Source organism: Bombus huntii, chromosome 14 (genome assembly GCF_024542735.1).
Source record: "Bombus huntii isolate Logan2020A chromosome 14, iyBomHunt1.1, whole genome shotgun sequence".
Taxonomy (NCBI): domain Eukaryota; kingdom Metazoa; phylum Arthropoda; class Insecta; order Hymenoptera; family Apidae; genus Bombus; species Bombus huntii.
Window position 1 is genome coordinate 11074301 of NC_066251.1, and position 20272 is coordinate 11094572.

Consider the following 20272-nt stretch of genomic DNA (forward strand, 5'->3'; position numbering starts at 1 on the left):
AATTATAACGTAAAACGAAAAGTCATGAAGTATACAAATAATGTGCTTAACCTTTTCGCTACCACGCATCACAAATATGTAACGCATTCTAAAAGCTGTTTAGACTGTTTACTTATCATTTCCCATTATTATATATGTAAAAATATATATCATATTATGTAACATGTAGAAAATTTGAAACTTGGGCTGTGAATAACGACTTTTTCCTTAAACGGCGGTAGCGAAAAGGTTAATATACTATATAAAATTATATCAAAATTGTTTCTAACAAGTAGTTTATAGTAACATTATTTTTAAATATAAAAGTTAGTATCAATAGGAACGATGATAAAAAAATGTTATGAATATAAAATATATAACATATAAATGAGATATAACATTCTTATTGTAATATTTCTTAATAAGTGTGTAAGTTTAATTAATTATTTTTAGAGTTATTTTTCTTCTAGTTTCCAATATTATTACTGAATACATAATTTTATGATACATTACTTCAATAAGTACATTTATATCTCATTTTATATAGCCCAGAGTTTATGATTTTACATGAAAGGCAATACACATGTATGTATATCATTTAGTAATGAGCCTCTCATCATTTAGTTTTTTTATATACTACATTACTAAATTAAAATTATATAGCATTGAAACAATAAATAAATAGTATTAATATGAAAATACCATTCTAATTAAAAGAATTAGAAGCGTATTGTACATATTGATTCAGTCTAAAATATATCATAGCTGAAGGCCTCGTTATTCGTATCTACTCTTTTTGTCTGAATGAAAGAGGTGATATATAATACAACTTGAATGTATCTCGATATGTCAGTGCCTGATTTGTTACTCTTTACATAAAAAGTATAAAGATAGTCTATACTAAATCACAATGATCTTTTTAAATATAATAAAGATTTTTTTTGAATCTCATCTTATTAATATGTCACATTTTTAAAGATGTTGCGTTTTCTCATATTCGGCTGTGTTTAATATCTATTACTTTTTCAATACTGTAATAGCTACTTTGTTTATATTATACATAGCATATAATGCCTCTAAATTATCTATGTAAGTGGTTACAAAAAGAAAAATGTATTCCTTCATAATCATTGGTTCCAATTTGAAGATTTCAATCCTTGTAGATAACCAGTCTGTTTTATAATAATATTTCAGTTAATTTCAGATTTTGATTAAAGTATTTCATGTAATGGTATTTATGTTAAATAATAATCTGAAATGATAGAATTCGTACTATATAATGCTATATACATAAATGTAAGAATTACTTTATGAAGAAATGCAAATTTTGAACATTTACCTTTTTCCATCTCTAGTATCAAACACCTTAAAGTCTGTAATTTAGTATTGGTTTCACAAACTATGTGAATGTGTCTACAATAATTATTTGTAATATAGAAATATATCTAACAAGGTAATAGAAATAAATAATAAAGAAATTTTATACTTACGGCTGAAGATGTAATTTGAAGATGTATCAATAATGATGCGAGTTCAAGATCTTCACTATAATTATTTTTTAATGGGATGCTTCTATATCCTGGTCGTAAACATCGGACCTAAACATAGAAGTGTATTAAAAAATAGTAACATATTCATTTAGTTATCTAAAAATTGTAGATATTTTATACATACAGAATAAGTGGCTTGTCCAATAAAATTACTATCACCAAACATATCTTCATCCTGCACAATGAATCGTATGAAGGCGAAGTTTGGATTAAAAACTTCGAAATCGCAAGATTCATTCCACGTGGGGTTAAATCCATTATCAGCTATAATATTAATTTTACCACTGTCTATGTATCGAAATACTTAATCACAATATCACATTTTCATACTTACGTATTGTTCTCGTTGTTAATTTTATACCAGAATCAAAATCAGCTCCTATAATTTCAATTTCAATGAAAGGGCTAGCTATACCTCTTCCTGACCTAATTAAATGTCTTGCACCAATAACTTTTAAAGAAAACTTAAGTGATTCTATTCCATGTAAACAGTTTTTATCATACGGATTAAAATCATCTCTAAACATGAATTCCGGTTTTAAAATATAACCACAACTGCCGTTTTCTTTAAATTTTGCCTGATTAAGCTGCATTGATTTATCACCAGTTTGATAATTCAGTGCTACCATCTGACAACCAGCATTCCACATTGGCACAGGATTATAATTTGATGAATCGATACGTTGTCCTTTTGGATATACTCTGCTAAATTGAATCTGCAAAATTATAATTGTAAACATTCTCGTCTTCTAACTAGAAAATTAAGTCTATTGTAATTTTATATTGTTCCACCTGATGATATTTTATAAAAAACTTGTTTTCTTGCTGACACATAAGTTTCTCAGCTTTTGTCTCAGGGAAGCTACTCATTTCATTAAATACAAAACCTTTTGTTTTTATTCTGTCTAAATTAAATGCGACGGATCTACAATAAACTATTAGATTAGACATTTCTTTAGCTATTCTCCATGCACGTTCCATTTCTTTGTGTTGATTTTCCTAAAAAAAAATTAGAATGCATTTAACAGTGTAATTGGTTATTTAAATTGAAATCTTATTAGGTAATGTTTTAAAAACAAGGAAGCTTATGTATTTACTCTAACACTGGCATTTTGAGCAGTTTCTTTAATACTGGACATCCATTCTAGTGCTGTATCTTTTGATGAAGTTGCTACTTCAAATACTGAACACATACTTGGATTTTGTATTCTTAGTATCCATTCTAATCCAGATCGACCCCCTACTCTTAATTCAACCACAGCACCCATAATGTCTAATGAGCCTTTTTGTAGGCTACCAAACATCATAGAATCTGCTGACTGAAAGCAAAAATAAGATAACATATAACTATATTTAATGATAATATTTGAGATCATGACCTGTAAATTACTTACATCTCCTTGGCTTTCTTGTGGTTTTATTTCTTCCACGTAACTAGCGGGAAACCAATGTTGCTTTTTACCGCCGTAGTCTCCTCGCCACCAACCACCACTTTGTCGATGTACATTTGTTATTATAGCATGTTTTACTAATGTTAATTCATCATCCCTCCTTGCTTTATAATCATATATAGCTTTTACAGTCACCTTTAAAGTATATTAAATGTCTCATATATTTCGTATATGTTACTCTTTTATTACTATAACTTACTTTTGACGTAAAACTAGTAGGGTCCATATAACCAGGAATGCCATAAACAGATCCATCATCTATATCCTGAATGTAATGAAGTAATTCGATAAGATCAGAAAGTATAATTTAATAAATAAAAATGTAAAATACACTACCAATTCCATCTTCCTAATAACATCTTGATTTACAGGGTGGCTTAATTTAATTTTTTTATATAACGGGTACCTTTCATAATAATTAACTAATTCAACCAAACTTTCAAATTGTACAGTACCAATAGTATATAAACGTCCTTCTAGTTTAATCCTGCAATGCTTAATTTTTTTCTCTGCTCTGTAACATAGTAAAAGTAGATTTAAAAAATATTATTTTAAATAATAATTAATACTTTAAAAAATTTTACCTAAAAGATATAGCATAAGAATTGCTTTCTTTTTCACTTGGTCTCACTAAAAATGCACCGTCTGTAGGAATTCGTTTTAACATTTCTTCGGCTAGAGTTCGAGTACATTCAGCATGCCACCATTCTTTTTCTTCATGTTTGTTTGGTTGTGGAACAGGTTCTTGAAGCGTGATTAAAAATTCCTATTTATTTCATCACAAAATTGTTAATTAATGGAACCATGATATCAGATTTAATTACAATTTTTAATTTTGTTTATTCTTACTTGACTTCTTAATGGATGATTGCGATAATGTGTAATTAAACTATATAAACTATCAAAGCAATTTGTATCAATCAGATAATATTGTGTTTGACCCATTTCTTGTTTCAGTTTAATACGGCAATGATTTACTTTTCCTTTGCGCCAAAATGAAAGGCAGTAATCGCCCACAAATGTAACACACTGTCTAACTAAAAATGTGCCATCACCGAGGTGCGAATAACGTCGTAGTAATTCTTCTGCTTCTTCTCTTCCTCTTGCTAATTTACCGTGAAACCATTTTTCTCCAAAATGTAATTCATCGTTCGGTACTCCCTGTATTATAATCGATTATAAATATAATACAATAAAATTCCAAAATTTCACTCAAAACGTCTTTACTGTGCATACATACATCAGTCGGTCGTCGAACTACAGTTTCTTCATCATCATCGTGTTCAGTTTCTTGGGTTCTAGAAAATGTATCTGTGTAGAATAGTTTCTGTTGTGTTAATACAAAAAAATGTGGATTCCATTCTCTGTCAACAGGATCTTCAAGATAAAGAATGCCATTTTTAACTGTATTTCGAAGATCCATTTCTTGCCTACTTTCATCATTTCGAATTAGAAATGATGTTTCATCTACGCCATCAGGTAGTTTTTTATGTTTCAATATAATTTTTCTTCTCAGTGCATGTGGTGATGGTAAAGAAGTTTCATTTTTATCTACAGGTTGAACTAATAACATATCACCAAATACATCTTGCATTGTAATTGCCATTTTACGTTGCTGTGGTAAAGTACAATTATCCTCAATGGATAAAATGACAGGATAACTGTACAAGAAGTATATTTATATTTTAACCTTTAAGATAAGAAATTAAACAGACATATAGTTATACTTACTCAGAGGTAGCAAAAGCGTGCTCTTTGATGGTTTTAATAACATCTAAAAATTTAATCTTTGTAGTGAGTGTGTGCCCATGAAAAATAAAGGGCATTCCATCTGGCCCATCCCAACAATCAAGTTCTATACATCTACATCCAGCTCTTAACGCGCGAACATAAGCTTGACAACTACTTTCACTGCTAATTTGATCTCCCATTAAGTATCTGCAAGAATATTTTATGCAACTGGACTATTTATTTTTATAATACTTATTCCTCTACAAAAGAAAAATCATACTTACGTATTATGTGATGATGCTATCCAATAATGTGCAAGAGGTTTAGTCATATCTTGATAAATTCGCGAATATTTTGAATCCCATATGGAATTTTGTTTCGAAAACAGGAAATCGATAAACTCCGAGAACGTAAAGTGTGGTTCCTGTACATCCCTTTGAGGATCTTGTAAATAATCTCTAATGAAACATGATACTTCAACCTCATTATTTCCTAAAGGGTCTTGTTGTTCAGTTATTAGAAAATTTTGGAACTCTTGTACTGTAACAATCTGTCCCGTTTTAGAATAATTAAGTAATTTACTCCAATCTGTAAGATTCTACAAAAATACAAAAATAGTAGATGACACAACATATATAGATATTAGAAATATGTATTAATAAATAAAAAAACTTACACTTTGATCAAAGATGAGTTTATGATAAAGTGCAACAAAATCATCAAAGCCAAGTTCATTTCTGTTTCTTGTATCTATTTCTTGAAAAAGTTCCCTAAGTTTATTCGTTGCTGTTTTACAATTAACTCTAGGTAAAAATGCTTTTATATCTTTTAAAGTAACTCTATAAAATATGAAATATCAAATTAAATAATCTCAAAAATAACTTAAATTTATAAATAAAAATATAATTTTTTACGTTTCCCTTGAATTTTCCATTGCATAAAATTCTTTTCTTAGCCATCTTTCAACTTGTAAAGGATAAGGAGCTTTTATAGTATCTTGAACCAACCGACGTAATCCTTTTACCCAAAGTTCACATTCTTTTTCACTGAGAGCTGAAATGAATATATAAAAACAGCCACTTGTAAAATTATAGTATAAATGATATTTATGTAAGAAATAAAAACTTAAAAATAAATTTTACCAGAAATTGAAAGAGTTTTAAGGCGAAATTCAGAACCATAATATACAACAAAACATCTAAGATTTTCTATCCTTTTTGCATCTTCTGGCCACTTCTCAAAATCTTTAGAATGCTTCCCTACTTTAATTTCTTTGATTTCTCTTATTTCGACTAAAATCAAATGACAAAATGTTGTTTAATGCATTTAATAGTGTATGTAACATATCGAATACAAAAATAGAATACAGTATATATGTCAACTACATACATATATATATGTATATATATTATATTGTGAGTACATATATATATAATATTGTATGTTAATATAATGTGCAAAAATATGCTTTTAAAAATTAAGCATTTGAAGAAATAAAAGCAGCTTTAGAAAGTATTTGTATTTTTTCAATTATTCTGTTACATATGCATGTTCTGCTGTAATATATGCAAACAGTGCATAATAATAAAAGCTTTGAGTTTAATCAAATACCCATGCTATCCCATAGGGCTGATCCAATATATCAACAGTATCCATGGGCAGATTTGTTTGTAGACCAAAAATGAAGGAAATGTCCACCAAGATATGCATATATATTTGTATATTTAATTCAATATCAAAATGGATAATAACCAGGCCAGAAAAAAAATGGTTTAATTTAATATGAGATATAAAACATGTATATAAAAGCTTATGAGATGCAAGTCATTAACTGATTTAGATTGTATCTTTGTCATAAACTCACCCATATACATTATTCACAAGGACCTTTCCTTCAGGTTTTTGACCTATAAATAGTATCCTCAGATAATATTTTGCCCATTTTTGCTGTAGATATATCTTCATAACCATGCAAAATGTGTGCCTAAAATGTTAGGTGAAAATTTATTTCAATTGTATATTGTTGTAGGATAACTATTTTTTGGATGTATAAAATTACACATTTGTTAGTCCTCTTATACATTTTCAATCAATTTTTATTTTTATTAGTAAATTAGTAACGTTTCTTTTGGATTACAAAATAATGTTGTTGCAATAAATTATCTACTAATATCTTCAAAAGCTAAAGTATTTTTACCTGAACCATCAAATGGTCTAAACGTTGCACTCCGTGACCATACGATTTGTCTAGTTTCTCTTCTTATCATAAGAGTTTTCTTTTCTGGTCTTTTTCTTGAAAAAAATTTTGTTACTACAGTTCCCCTTTCAAGTTGACTAATGATTTGTTCCATTTCAGGTATTATACCATTCATGTTTAAAATATTATAGGTTTGCTATAATAAATCATACATATTTCATATAACTAGATTCTATGTATGGTTCATAAAATTAAAAAATTTGATGCAATAATAGTTTAAAATAAAAGAATTAAGAGGAAAAAATTTTTAAAAAGTTCTATTATAGTTTTCCCATTTAAATTGACATATAATTATTTTAAAAAGATTCTGGATCAGTCTATATTACTTTTATATAATAAAGAAACTAAATTGACATAGTTTTTGTTATGCTTTAAATTAATGTAAATATTATATATTAATCCACAGATATATATATATATCAAAGTATACTCAATTGCAATTACTACTTATGTAAAAAATGATAGTGTATAAATTCTTTAATTTTTTAGCTCCATCAAAGAATATAGAAGCATCTGCAATATACATATATATGAATATGCATACAATTTTTGAGTAACTTTTATGATAATATAATATAATGTTACATGTAACATATGTTTAAAATATGTAAAACTTTATTTCGGACATTAGTTTTATTTTATACAGTTAATTTATTATTATTAAATCCTATTTATAAATATGAAATTAAGAACTTTCTTGCAGTTATTTTAATATACGTGTATATTGATAATATTACTTGTTTTAGTAAATGCTTTTCACCATATGTATATACAAATATATACATATGTATACTTTGGTTAAAAGGAAAAGAAATCTTTTTAATGTTTTATTTATATTTTCTTTAAACTTATTATTCCTTAATTGCTTTTAAACCAGATAATTATACGTAGTTTTAAAGGAATATTTTTCTTATTGTATTATTATATAGATTTCATTTATTAAACGCGACATAAACATAACCTACCACAAAATTCATTTAAGTTTCGTATATACCCTAACAAATAAATTTAAAGACAAAAAGTATTGTTTAAACATATTAAAGTGATAGATAATAAAATATAACATTTAAAAATGTTGCTTTCTCTGTATTTAATAGTATAACATAAAATGTGTAGTATTTATTTTATATTATTCATTACTTGTCTTTTTTATAAATTTCTATTATCTTTTTTATCTTATGTTACACTTTTTAAAATTTATCCTACCTGGATTCGAAATGATATTTTGTTAATTATATTATAAAAAATTCAATTCTCTTATCATTTGTAGGTATCAGAGTGTCTTCGTTTAGTTCAGCCAGATTTAGTCCTATCTAGGGATTTCTGTATCTTATTTATGTTTACACAAGATTATATTTATATGATGATAATGTCTACTGTTTTTTTATATAATAATCATGAATAGAAAGAATATATTTGCTGCATCTGTATTTTAAATTAGTAATTTCTGTTCTATAAGATATGTTATTTTATTTTTGTATATAAATATCTAGTTATTTATTTCTTTTATATTTGTTACTTTTAGAGTACGGATGACTGTGTTTGGAATAGTTCAAATATACGTACATATGTATATGTGTATAAACTACATTGAATTTTATTAGTAGTATAGACGTTTAAATAATTCATGAGGAAAGTCGAGGGGAAAATATCGGGATTTTAAAAGATCATCTCGTTATTTCGTTAATTTTATTAATAATTTCATAAAACTGTATTACCTAAACCAAAAGAATTCCTTTAAAGATGAACCAAGAGATGCAAAGAATGCACTGATGGATTTGAGTGTTGATGACTCTTGTTTAAAATTTGCAAACTTATTAGGAGATAAACATGGTGTACTGCATTCTGTAAAATGTACATTTTCTTTATCTGTAATTTTCTGCAAAGAAATTGTATATAAATTATAGAGTATCAACATTTTTATATTTATAAAACATTATATCAAAACTTACACAATTGATGTTTTGTTCACAAGACTTAATATATTTAGAATTATCGTCATTTTTAAATCTTTTAAATTTTTTTAGAAGTACCAAACAGCTATTATTTGATTGTATATCTGCATCTGTTTCATTATCTTTTTTCAAATATGTAATTTTTGATGCATCTAGATTAATCTGTTAATTTAACATACTTTTAAAATTTATTAGAGTAAAAAAATGTTAAAATTGACAAAGAGTATCATACACACCTCCGTTTCTTTGTATGATCTCTTTCTTTTACCAGCGACTATTGGTATATTTTCAGATGGAAATGAATTAAGATTGTTATGCCGTAATGGTTTTCTTGAACTGCTATCCTTTCTTAATGTTTGTCTACATTCTGCATACTAAAATAAGAAGATAATATAAATCAGTTATTAAATTTAATATTTAAGTAAGAGAAGTTATTATCTTTCAATAATACCTTCTTTATAGAATTTTGTATAGCTTCTATCCATAAATTACTATCATCTTTCTCAGAATAAAGTAAAAGTGTTTCACTTAAACAAGTAACACAAAACAATCCACCACTCAAAACAGATTCAATTTTACACTTATTCAATGGTAAAACACAACATACAGTCAATGAATTTTGTGGATCACCTTTGCAATATAATAAAATGTCATTCAAAAGAACAAAATATCTTCTATATGCAGAGCTTCCTCGTCTAGAGACTCTCATTAATGCTCCTTGCTTGATTAATTTTCTACCGGGTTTTATCAAATTAATTGGGTTTACAATACATTTTTGAAGTCTTAGTAATTTTTGTGATTCTTCATATTGTTCAATGAAGGTATTTATATGTCTTGCAGCTTTCTCCACTTCTACTAAACATGCTGTAAAATAATCAATTTATTTAGTATATAATACTTGAAACTGAAATGATATTGTTTTATGCTATCTTGCAATTACCTTGTAAAAGATTATATTCTTTATGTTTGTTAGATGTATGTTGCAAGACTTCTCTCAATAGTAGTTTGTATCTAGGTACCCTTTGTATTGGAGTAATTAATAGTGAAGGTAATTTTCTACCAACTTCTGGTCTTGTTTCTTGCTTACTAATAAAATCTTTAAATTCAGTATCATTTTCTTGTTTAATCTAAAACAAGAAATTTTTCTATATAGTAGTAATTTTTAACTAATCAACTAATGTTATAACAAATACCTGTAGTAGTGATAAAATTTGTTCATAATCATAAGCATAAACAGAATACAATTTAAAAAATGGAGCAAGTTTGTGAAATGCGCCTGCAATATTTCTTGGATCTTGTTTTAGTTCTTTTATTAATTCTCCACTAACATTATATAATGTCTTTATGTTTTCAGACAATGTTGAAAGTAAACTATGATGTAATAACTTTCTTTCTATTATGGGTTGTACAAAATACTGAAAAAAGTACATATATGCTTATGTTTTATTCTATCATTGATATTTATGTTATCAAATATCTGTAAATATATGTGAATAATACCTCCATTAAAATTTCTAATTGCCTTAAATATGTAGCTTCTGTTGTTAAAATTTCCTGTATAGCTTGAAACTTTAAATCTTTTTCTTTCTCTTCATATTGTTTTTGATTATGTTCATTTATACTGTTGAGAACTGGAAATATAAACATTATACATTTCACATTTTACAATTATTTGATAAAAGCATAAATTATTAATTATATACCTTTCATGCGACTACGCATACTTAAAACATTTCTATCATTAATGATTTTCTTCAATTCAAAACTGAGAGGAGTTTGTGGTGATCTTGGAGAATTCATAATTGTAAATAATGCAGCAACTGATGATATTACTAAATAATAGATTTTATCTTCAATATGTTATACCTTCAATATGTTACTTAAAGATAATTTATTCGTATGAATTCACATAAAATTATACAATATATTTTTAATAGTGTCTTGATATTATATTAACTATATGCTCCTTTACAAAATATTATATTTGTTAAAATATTCAAAACTTTATCCTTCTTTACAATATTTTTTGACGTCTAAACATTTCAATTTAAAATTAACGTATCAATGAATATTATGTTATTGGCTGAGTCTTTTTAGTGATTGATCAAGAGTTTCAATAAAAATGAATAGGGAATAAAACATTGGTAAGTTTTTAAAATTTGTGCTATAATGTTGGTCACATTTCATATTGTAATATTTGGGGACTATTATAATACAAGTTGTGGAATATCAAAACATATGATGATGAAGTGACAATTTGACAAAAATTAAATTTGTTAATATTTGCAAGCGGTACTGTTATAAATTTATTATTATCTGCAGTGACACGCAGGAGAACAATAAAACTTTAGAAATACAACGTTGTAATACAACGTTCAGCTTAAAGAAGGTACGATATGGCTGATTTGTATCTTAAAAAGTTACGAATTCATGTGCCAGCTGCGAAATGTCACGTCCGGTGAATAACAATTAATTTAGAGATATATATGTATTCATAACAAATATAAAATGTATAACGTTGTATATACTTCCTTTTGATATGTAATTACTGACGTCTTTTAAATTATTTAATTATATAACAAAATATGTAATTGGTACATTTATTTATTTTCTTAATTAATAAAAATTTATCTGACATCATGATGTAACTGAAAAGAAATATTGTGCATAAGTGATCCTGTTATATTTATAAGTATCATAATCTGAAACGTAAAAATGCGATTGCCAAATAGGTTATATTGCATGCAGAATTTATGCTATAGGTTATATTCCACATTAGTTGTAGTTGTTATTATTAATAACAAATTTAATATGTAAAGTTTATGATATGCAAGTCATCTATATAGTCTCTATGCAGTCTTGTATGCAAAATGATTGATTATGAAATAAAATGCTAAAGAAATTTTTAAATGTATATCGTAGATGTATAATACAACTTTAACCATATAGATAAAATAAGTTTTTAACAATGCTGTGTATTATCTATTTTAATTATATATAATTTAATGTTATAGGTGAAAACTTATAAAAACTATGTAAAAGATGAAAATTTTATAAAATATGCAAATTTATGTAATACTATATGATAATTTTAATTTAATATTATCATTATTATTTGTTCCAGGATATTTAAGAATTCACTTTGATTTGGAAATGTATATACACGACATGTATAAGCACTTTTTAAGAGATTTCATACATAGAAGTAGTATGAAACAGAATTATTAGCTATTACATCATCCACTAAATACAAATATTATATAATATTTAAAATGCCACAAGTGGATGGTGCTACAATACCAATAACGAATAATCAGAACGGTGCAGCTGTACATAACAATCATAATACAAGTAGTCCAACTCGACCAGTCTTAAATAATAACAGTATGAATACTGCTAGGAATAATAATAATCAAAACCCATTAGTTAATGTAAGGGATAGATTGTTCCATGCAATATTTATTAAAGCAGCATTAACTTATGCCAGAACATTTCCACGGCCTGTCAGAAGATTTATAGAGTTTATAGTTTTATTGAAGGTAACTATGATTTAAAAATAATATATTCAAATTTAATAAAAGATTTAAAATTATGTATTTTAGGCTATAGCAGCATTTTTTGTGTTGGCTTACATTCACATAGTATTTTCACGAGCACCAACTAATTGTTTAGAACATATAAGAGATGATTGGCCTCGTGATGGTATATTAAGAGTTGAGATACTTAGAAATGGAGGAGAAGATTATAGTATAGAAAAGAGTTACGCAAAAGAGGAGAAACTACGACAAGAAAAAGTTGATGACTTAACTAGTGCTTTAGGAATATTAACTAGAGATGGGTAAGGAGGGATAAAATATATAAAAAAATGAAACTTTCATATTATATATTATTATAATTATTAATACAGTATTTTACTTTTTTATTTTATCTTTAGATTTATCAATATCGAACCATCTGCTGTTGATGAAGAACGTGATATAAATAATGCATCGAATGAAGAAAATCACGACAGTTTAACACTGTCTGAAAAAGAAATAGTTATTAGAAGTGCCACTGTGCCTGGAAAAACTCAAGATCCAAATTTAAGTATTACTAACACTACAACAAGTCCTTCATTATCTACTAAACTGGAATGGAATGAAATGAACAGAGATACTAACGAAGTAAATATATTATAAATATGAAATATATATTATATGCGGGATGTCTTATATTAAATTGTGTTTGAAATGTTAACATTCCAGGTTTTAGATGAGAAGATACTATTAACAAATACAGAAAATAATACTATAGTGCAGGATACAAATAAGTCTAATAAAGAAGACATTATTCAATCCTTAAAAGATCCAAATTCTGAAGTTAGAGCAGGTATAGTTATGCCATAATTCTTAAAAAATTTGGAAACAAAAATAATAGTAATTTGATGACTTTAATGATTATATAATTATTTTTTAAATATTTTATTAACAAATTGCTCTCTTTTCAGGAGATGGTTATATCGTAGAATATTCATTGGAATATGGCTTCTTGAGATTATCACCTGTAGCACGGCAAAGATTAAACATTCCTGTAAAAATCGTTACTTTGGATCCTGTTAATGACAAATGCTTTGGCGATGATTTCTCCAGATTAATACTTGATGAACTCTTAGGATACGATGACTTACTGATGGCGAGTATTAAGACATTGGCAGAGCATGAAGATAATCAAGGTTTTTTACGGTAAATACATTTAAATTTATTTCTTTTTGTTTATATTATTTAATGTTAGTACTGTAACATTATATATTAATTTTGTTATGTAGAAACGTGGTGACCGGAGAACATTATCGATTTGTAAACATGTGGATGGCTAGAACTACGTATCTTGCTGCATTTTTTATCATGTTAGTTTTTGTAAGTATATTTTGTTTTTAGTAATAATCGCATGCAATGCTAAATATCTCGTTCATTGTTTGTAATTTACAATTATACGAACAATCAAAAATAGAATTTAAATTTCTTTCTTTTTTGATATGAGATTGAATATTTGATATTATACGTAAAACAAAGTAAATCTTTTATTAGTTTATGTATTAAGATACATGATTTATTGATTTATAAATTTATTCATTTTTTTAAGTTACATTTTTCCCTGCAATTTCTGTGTTAAAAAAATGAAGCTATTGATATTACGATTTACACGTTTCGGTGTTATAATATCGCATTACGATATGATAATCATAGCTCCAGAATGTTCTGGAAGTGTAAATTGGATTTAGTTTCATATGCTACGTGTTTTCGATCCGGATATATTCCTCTCCGTCAAGGGGTTGATATCACACGTGTCCACACGACAACCCAGTACGTGTAAAAGGATATGGCAATCAATTTAAAGTAACCACGCACTGAGGTAACCCGCGTATAACTCTCCAACCACCTGTACCCTTACATTCTGTGATCCCCTTGGAATTGAACCGTCGGGTATAAATCAACGTTATTAGAGGTATCATATTCGTTACAGAGACCCCCAAGTTGGCAATTTTGTATCAAATTGTTCTCAAATACGTTTTGCTGCAACGAGACTGCAGTAAGAGACGATTGTTAAGAATCTTGGAATTTAAATTACTAATGATGGCTACTTTCACTAATCGCTGTTTTAGTTGCGATCGATATAGGACAAAAATATTACTTTTGTAGTTAAATTTTTTTTTTTAATGAATATCATCTTCGACAGTTTCTGTTAATAGATAATTTATATTTTGTAATTGAATAAGTAATTTACGTCAATATTTATCGAATACTACATTCCAATATAAACAGCACGCATGTCTGATGGGTTGTGAAATTTCGGGGTATTCCCCGGGTGTTAGGAAGTGATTGGATCATATACGGACCAACGAATAGCTCCACTCGTGTTTAATGGGTTTACGGCGAGCGAACAAATGAGTAATATTGCATACTACTAACCATGATTCAAATGCAATGCATTGTGCGGCAGTCTACATCTAGTTCATACCTAGCTATTCACGATGGATATAGTGAAAAGCCAATTATTCTATGCATGAATAATTTGAGTAGAAGAAATGTTCAAATAGAAAATTTGCAAGATTTGTTATTCATTAAGGTGACTTATACATTCCAGTGAATTATATATGTATGTGTATATATGTACATATATTAGTTGAACATAGTATCCGATCTTTTTCTTCAATTTCTTGTATTTAATTTTATCATTGCTATTATAGTATAAATTTTAATATTAAATATTGCTTTGCAATGATTTCAAATTTATGTAAATTCCTATAATTGGAAACAGTGATTACAGCGCTATAATTCGGTATCGTTACAAACAAAAATGTTTACATACAAAAAATGATTTTTCTTATGCGTGTTTCATCGTGTATAATAACAATTTAGTGAAAACAATTTAACTCAAATAGAATTTATTAAAAAATCTACATGAAATGTGGTGTCCTTTTCTTCATAAGATTCATTGTAATACATATTTCGCATAAAGCATTGAAAATATTTGAATGTAGCCTGTGGTTGAGATGGGAGATAAATGAATCTCGTGCCACAACACGTGAATGTTACTTCAGTGCTTGGGGTATTCTACCTGGGATCACCCTCGGTCAACCCACCGTAAAGTCACGTGTACGGAACTGTCGTCATCTATGTATTACTCAGTATCTCCTCTGTCATATGCACATGACATTGGGTATATACCCTCCGTTGTAGCACGATGTACACTTTGAAACAATATTCTTCTCTTGTCTTTTTTAATTGACAATGCTTCTTTTTTGTTGTGGAAGACTATATTTATTTCTTCGATCAAATTAGACAAAATGTGTTTTGCTTTCATATTTTTATTGATTTAATTTATCCCATTGAGGTTATTATATAAAGCAAGATAAATTTTGTGAAAGTATATTAAAAAGACACCAATAATAATATTTGAACATATTAATACATAAAAAGTTTTAATTTTAATTTTTAAAATTTCCATAGGAATTATAAAAGATAAATACAATTCAAATAACAAAAAAGTGTAAAGATGTACTTAAATAAAGTATTGCTGTGCACAATTGAATATCTACAAAAAGGATATATCTGAAATGTTGAGTTGTATGACAAATTATTTAGGTAAGCAATCAAATGTTATTTAATGTCAAGATTTTTAATGTTAAATAGGATTATTATCAAACATTTACTTTCATTATTATAATAGTGGTGATATAGTCTTTTGACTTTGCTAATCATAGAGCCAATATATGTAATTTCAAAATTAGTACTTATATACTACTAAGCGTTAATGTGATGGTTTGGTTGATTGTTCGTATATTGTTACTTATCAATTATTGGGAGAATCATTTTATACAAATAAAAAGTATTGTGAATTATTTTTTTAATGAAAGCAAATATTCGTTTTCATGTGATACACGATAGGTGTTTTCTAAAATATGCTAATATACTAAAGTAGATATTCTAATGAATATTGTTCTAGATTCTAAGCTAGAATATGAAAAATTTACAAAAATCTACAATCCGCTCTACAAAGTAGTAAAATCTACACCCTACAAAGTAGTAGTCTTTTCATTCCGAAATGAGAAGTGATAGGGATATTCCAAAAAAATATTTTCCACATTCTAATCGAATTTATACATTGATCTTAGGTTAGATGGAATTTTTGTCTCTTTTGTATCAGTAGCTCGTAAATAGCACTGACGCATCTGCAAAGTACTATTAAACGTTTTTGTTACCAAGGTTGCTCATAGTAAATAGTGAATTATCTCGGGGTGTCAGGTGCTAGTTCAATCTGAACCATTCGCAATTCAATTGTACTATTCGCTCTCAACCTGGTAACCGAGTGCAACCGTTCGGCTTGCAATTTGCTTCGTATCCTGTCTTTATTGCAATCCCTTTTCACGAAATAATAAATACTTTTACCGCTTTGATACATATTACTCGATATATAAGAAAAATAGAAAAAGGAAAGATTTATTACTAAGATTATTGTTTTTTTTATTCAAATTATTCGTTCATTACGATTAATCTTATTTAGATTCGAAATTGGAAAAAATAATAACTCTCTTTTGTATGACTATCCGTCCAGATCTCATTCTTTAAATTATAACATGGGGACATTAAATTTATTTTTTTGCGGTTTTTTACATTTTATTTACAGTAACGTATTTGGTTATTTCAGACTATCTCCATTTCGATGTTACTGCGGTACTCGCATCATCAGATCTTTGTCTTCATTGGTAAGTGATTAAATTTGATAATTGAATCAAGAATTTCATTTGTTGTGCTTGCTTTCGTAATATTATGAATATCGACTACTTCTTCTCTTTATCGCATCTTTAGCTGTTTTGTTTTATGTATGTGATTTGACGATTTAATATTTTCTTTTTGCTAAATTATATTATAAATGATTATACATAAATTTAATAATAATAGATATATACATAATAGATAATAATAAATATATACATAAATTTACGATTCGCAATCAACAGATTTTGCGTTCTCAAGAATTAATTTTACTCATTTCAGTTTGAAAGAATATTAAATGGCGTTGTTTTTTTATTCCATACAAGTGTAAGGGGTAAAATACGCACGGAAGAGATAATTTTAATTCGCTGGGAAATATATTTTGTACGGAATTATTGATTTTTTCTTCGATAATTAATCTCTAATTTAATCTCCGATACCAAGAGGTAAATGCCCTCTATGTCTGATAACTCCACGTGACAGAATTAATTGATTTCCGTATCTGCAGCTTTATAAAATTCAAGTTGATACTGCTTTAAAAATGTTTCTATCTGCAGAAAGTGATCTAAAAAATATCGATTATCTGAAAATCTGAGGTGAACACTCTTTTATCCATGGCCGTCCTCCTGCAAAATTGTTGCCCTCCCACCTTATTCGTTTCCTTTATATAGAGATATTTGTTAACGATTACGCTATAGTCTCTTACTAGTTGACAGTTCGTCCTAACACGTTTTCGTAACGATGGAAGTATTATTTTTATCTACTTTTGAGTTATTGTTCATCTCTTTAATCATCATTACTTCGGCGAAGTTGATTCCGATAATATACCGACAGTTCACCTATTGGAAGAAGAATAAAGTTCCATACGTACTGGCAGCACCGATATTTGGAACTGTTTGGAGAGTCATATTTCGTCGTATTACTTTCCCGGATTATTGTATGTTCGTCTATAATTATTACCCTGACGTAAGGTACATCGGGGTGATGGATTTCGCTACGCCAACGGTGATCATACGAGATCCAGAGCTGATCAACGAAATAGGCGTAAAGAGTTTCAAGCATTTTCCAAATCATCGAAGTTTCGTATCCGAGGAGATGGATCCGATTTTCGGGAAAAATGTATTTTCCTTGAAAGATGATCAATGGAGAGAGATGAGGAACTCATTGAGTCCATTTTTCACAGGCAATAAGATGAGATTCATGTTCGAGCTGGTATCCAAGTGTTCGAACGATTTCGTGAGTTATCTGTACGAACATTCAGAATTTCACTCGATGGTGGAGCTGAAAGACATCTTTACTAGATACGGAAACGACGTAATCGCCACAGTTGCATTTGGAATAAATGTAAACTCGCTCAAGAATCCAGACAACGAGTTCTACAAAAGAGGAATCGATATTTCCTCGTTCAGTGGTACGCTTCGTTTAATAAAATTCATGTTATTTCGGTTCAACCCGCGTCTAACGAGAATGGCAGGACTGAGGTTCCTGTCTCGAGCAACGGCCAACTTTTTCTGGAATGTGATTTCCGAAACGGTAACTGCAAGGAAAACGTGGAGCATCGTTAGACCAGACATGATCCATCTTTTGATGCAGGTCAAAGATTTGAAGCAACCCTCATATCGGCTGACCATCGACGATATCGTAGCTCAGGCGTTCATTTTCTTTTTAGCCGGTTTCGACACTGTTTCTACTTTGTTGTGTTACATGGTTTACGAGTTAGCTTTGCATCAAGATATTCAACAGAAGTTACGTGAAGAAGTAGATTATTATTTGGAAAAAGAAAACGGGGAAATTTCTTACGAGGCTATGTCGAAGATGGAATATATGGAAATGGTAATATCCGAGACGCTTAGAATGCATCCTCCATCGTTGATAGTCGATAGAGTTTGCGCAAAGAAATTCGAATTGCCTGCAGCGGCGCCAGGTTACCAAAGTGTGACAGTGTATCCTGATGACAATATTTGGATCCCTGTTTATGCGCTTCACCGCGATTCTAAATATTTTCCCGATCCAGAGAAGTTCGATCCTGAACGGTTTAGCAACGAAAATAAAAGTACTATTAATCCTTATACGTATATACCTTTTGGACTAGGTCCTAGGAAATGTATTGGCAATCGTTTCGCTTTAATGGAGACTAAGCTTTTGATAATCCGTCTGCTGGAAAAGTTTATTATAAAACCCAACGAAAAAACAACAATTCCTATTGTGTACAAGAAGATTGATTTTACACCGGCATCAGAACACGGATTTTGGCTTACTTTGGAGAAGAGGAAGAGTTAGGTACGCCATAAAGTATATATTGTTGTTTAACTTTATATTACGGTTAACTATTATTTGTACATTAACAAATGTATACATAATTTGTTGTTTCATTTTTATTTTAATTCAAAATTGTTATTATTTGATCGTTTTGACTTATGTTTCTTTTACTTTGTACTATATGTATATTTCTCTTCTTAAGGATATGGGTTTCTCTCTGTAATCATTTTCTTCTATCTTTGAGAAAACAAAGTTTGATTAACGTTCTTATCGAAAGGTATCTAATCACGTTTGTATCTTGCGACTAATAAAATTCAGCAAATAATGAAAATTTGATTATAAATAAAGTTTCCGTATATGTGATTTTGTTTCCGTTCTATTTCTCTACCGACATGCTCTTTGTTTCACTTTTTTGTTCTACTTTATATGCATCGAGAAAACTATGTGAAAATGATACGACTACGAATCCCTGTACGCTCCATAACATCAAATATGATTAAATTCATGGAATTCTAATTCTATACTTTATTGATCAATACTGTATCGAGACAGAGGAAATTATTTATATCTTTCGCACCATTCTTTATCACGCCTTTAACCTTTCCTTCGACTGTATACCTATCTAGTCAAAATTAAGATCAAATACCACGTTTTGCATAAACAGGTATGTATGTGTTCTAATATTTGTCAATGGGAGTGTATGTTCGTTTCATTTTCGAATCGAACGTGAATTGAAGTTGCTTAAATTGTTCTTGTCACGGTACAGAAAGGAGGACAGATATAATACAATAATGACGTCATCTTCTGTATTCTCCCTTCCTCCACCGTTTGACGT

The 20272-nt window shown here is 28.3% G+C and overlaps 4 protein-coding genes across 6 annotated transcripts in view; 2 read left to right on the plus strand and 2 right to left on the minus strand.

The window, feature by feature from the left end:
* Positions 1-1263: 1263 nt before the first annotated feature.
* On the minus strand, positions 1264-8326 carry LOC126872934 (1-phosphatidylinositol 4,5-bisphosphate phosphodiesterase gamma-1). 2 transcript variants are annotated; one of them, XM_050633211.1, is made up of 20 exons: positions 7686-7847; positions 6909-7104; positions 6576-6695; positions 5854-6003; positions 5626-5764; positions 5388-5550; positions 4996-5309; positions 4712-4918; positions 4221-4641; positions 3830-4141; positions 3565-3746; positions 3317-3494; positions 3180-3245; positions 2924-3115; positions 2627-2848; positions 2322-2528; positions 1864-2245; positions 1654-1793; positions 1470-1577; positions 1264-1392 (listed from the first exon to the last, which is right to left on the minus strand). In XM_050633211.1, exons 3-20 carry the CDS (start codon positions 6583-6585, stop codon positions 1372-1374), a joined length of 3414 nt encoding a protein of 1137 aa, XP_050489168.1. In that variant the 5' UTR covers positions 6586-6695; positions 6909-7104; positions 7686-7847; the 3' UTR covers positions 1264-1371. The 2 variants fall into 2 exon arrangements, with proteins under 2 accessions (XP_050489168.1, XP_050489167.1); XM_050633210.1 differs by lacking the exons at positions 6576-6695; positions 7686-7847 and adding an exon at positions 8175-8326.
* A 317-nt stretch (positions 8327-8643) lies between these two features.
* On the minus strand, positions 8644-11030 carry LOC126872946 (putative protein tag-52). Its single transcript, XM_050633237.1, has 8 exons — positions 10627-11030; positions 10424-10554; positions 10117-10338; positions 9864-10050; positions 9375-9787; positions 9160-9297; positions 8921-9085; positions 8644-8847 (listed from the first exon to the last, which is right to left on the minus strand). The coding sequence occupies exons 1-8, from the start codon at positions 10721-10723 to the stop codon at positions 8683-8685; spliced, it is 1518 nt and encodes a 505-aa protein (XP_050489194.1). The 5' UTR covers positions 10724-11030; the 3' UTR covers positions 8644-8682.
* A 100-nt stretch (positions 11031-11130) lies between these two features.
* The window catches only part of LOC126872939 (membralin), a 65294-nt gene continuing 56152 nt past the window's right edge, over positions 11131-20272 (plus strand). The window contains exons 1-8 of one of the 2 annotated variants that reach the window (XM_050633223.1): positions 11131-11312; positions 12048-12462; positions 12526-12761; positions 12858-13086; positions 13168-13291; positions 13410-13644; positions 13728-13818; positions 17111-17168. In XM_050633223.1, coding sequence (XP_050489180.1) covers positions 12196-12462; positions 12526-12761; positions 12858-13086; positions 13168-13291; positions 13410-13644; positions 13728-13818; positions 17111-17168 — 1240 coding nt within the window. In that variant the 5' untranslated portion in view covers positions 11131-11312; positions 12048-12195. The other variant, XM_050633224.1, reaches the window with a different exon arrangement.
* On the plus strand, positions 17461-19800 carry LOC126872945 (cytochrome P450 9e2-like). The gene has a single exon (XM_050633236.1). The coding sequence runs from the start codon at positions 17920-17922 to the stop codon at positions 19456-19458; it is 1539 nt and encodes a 512-aa protein (XP_050489193.1). The 5' UTR covers positions 17461-17919; the 3' UTR covers positions 19459-19800.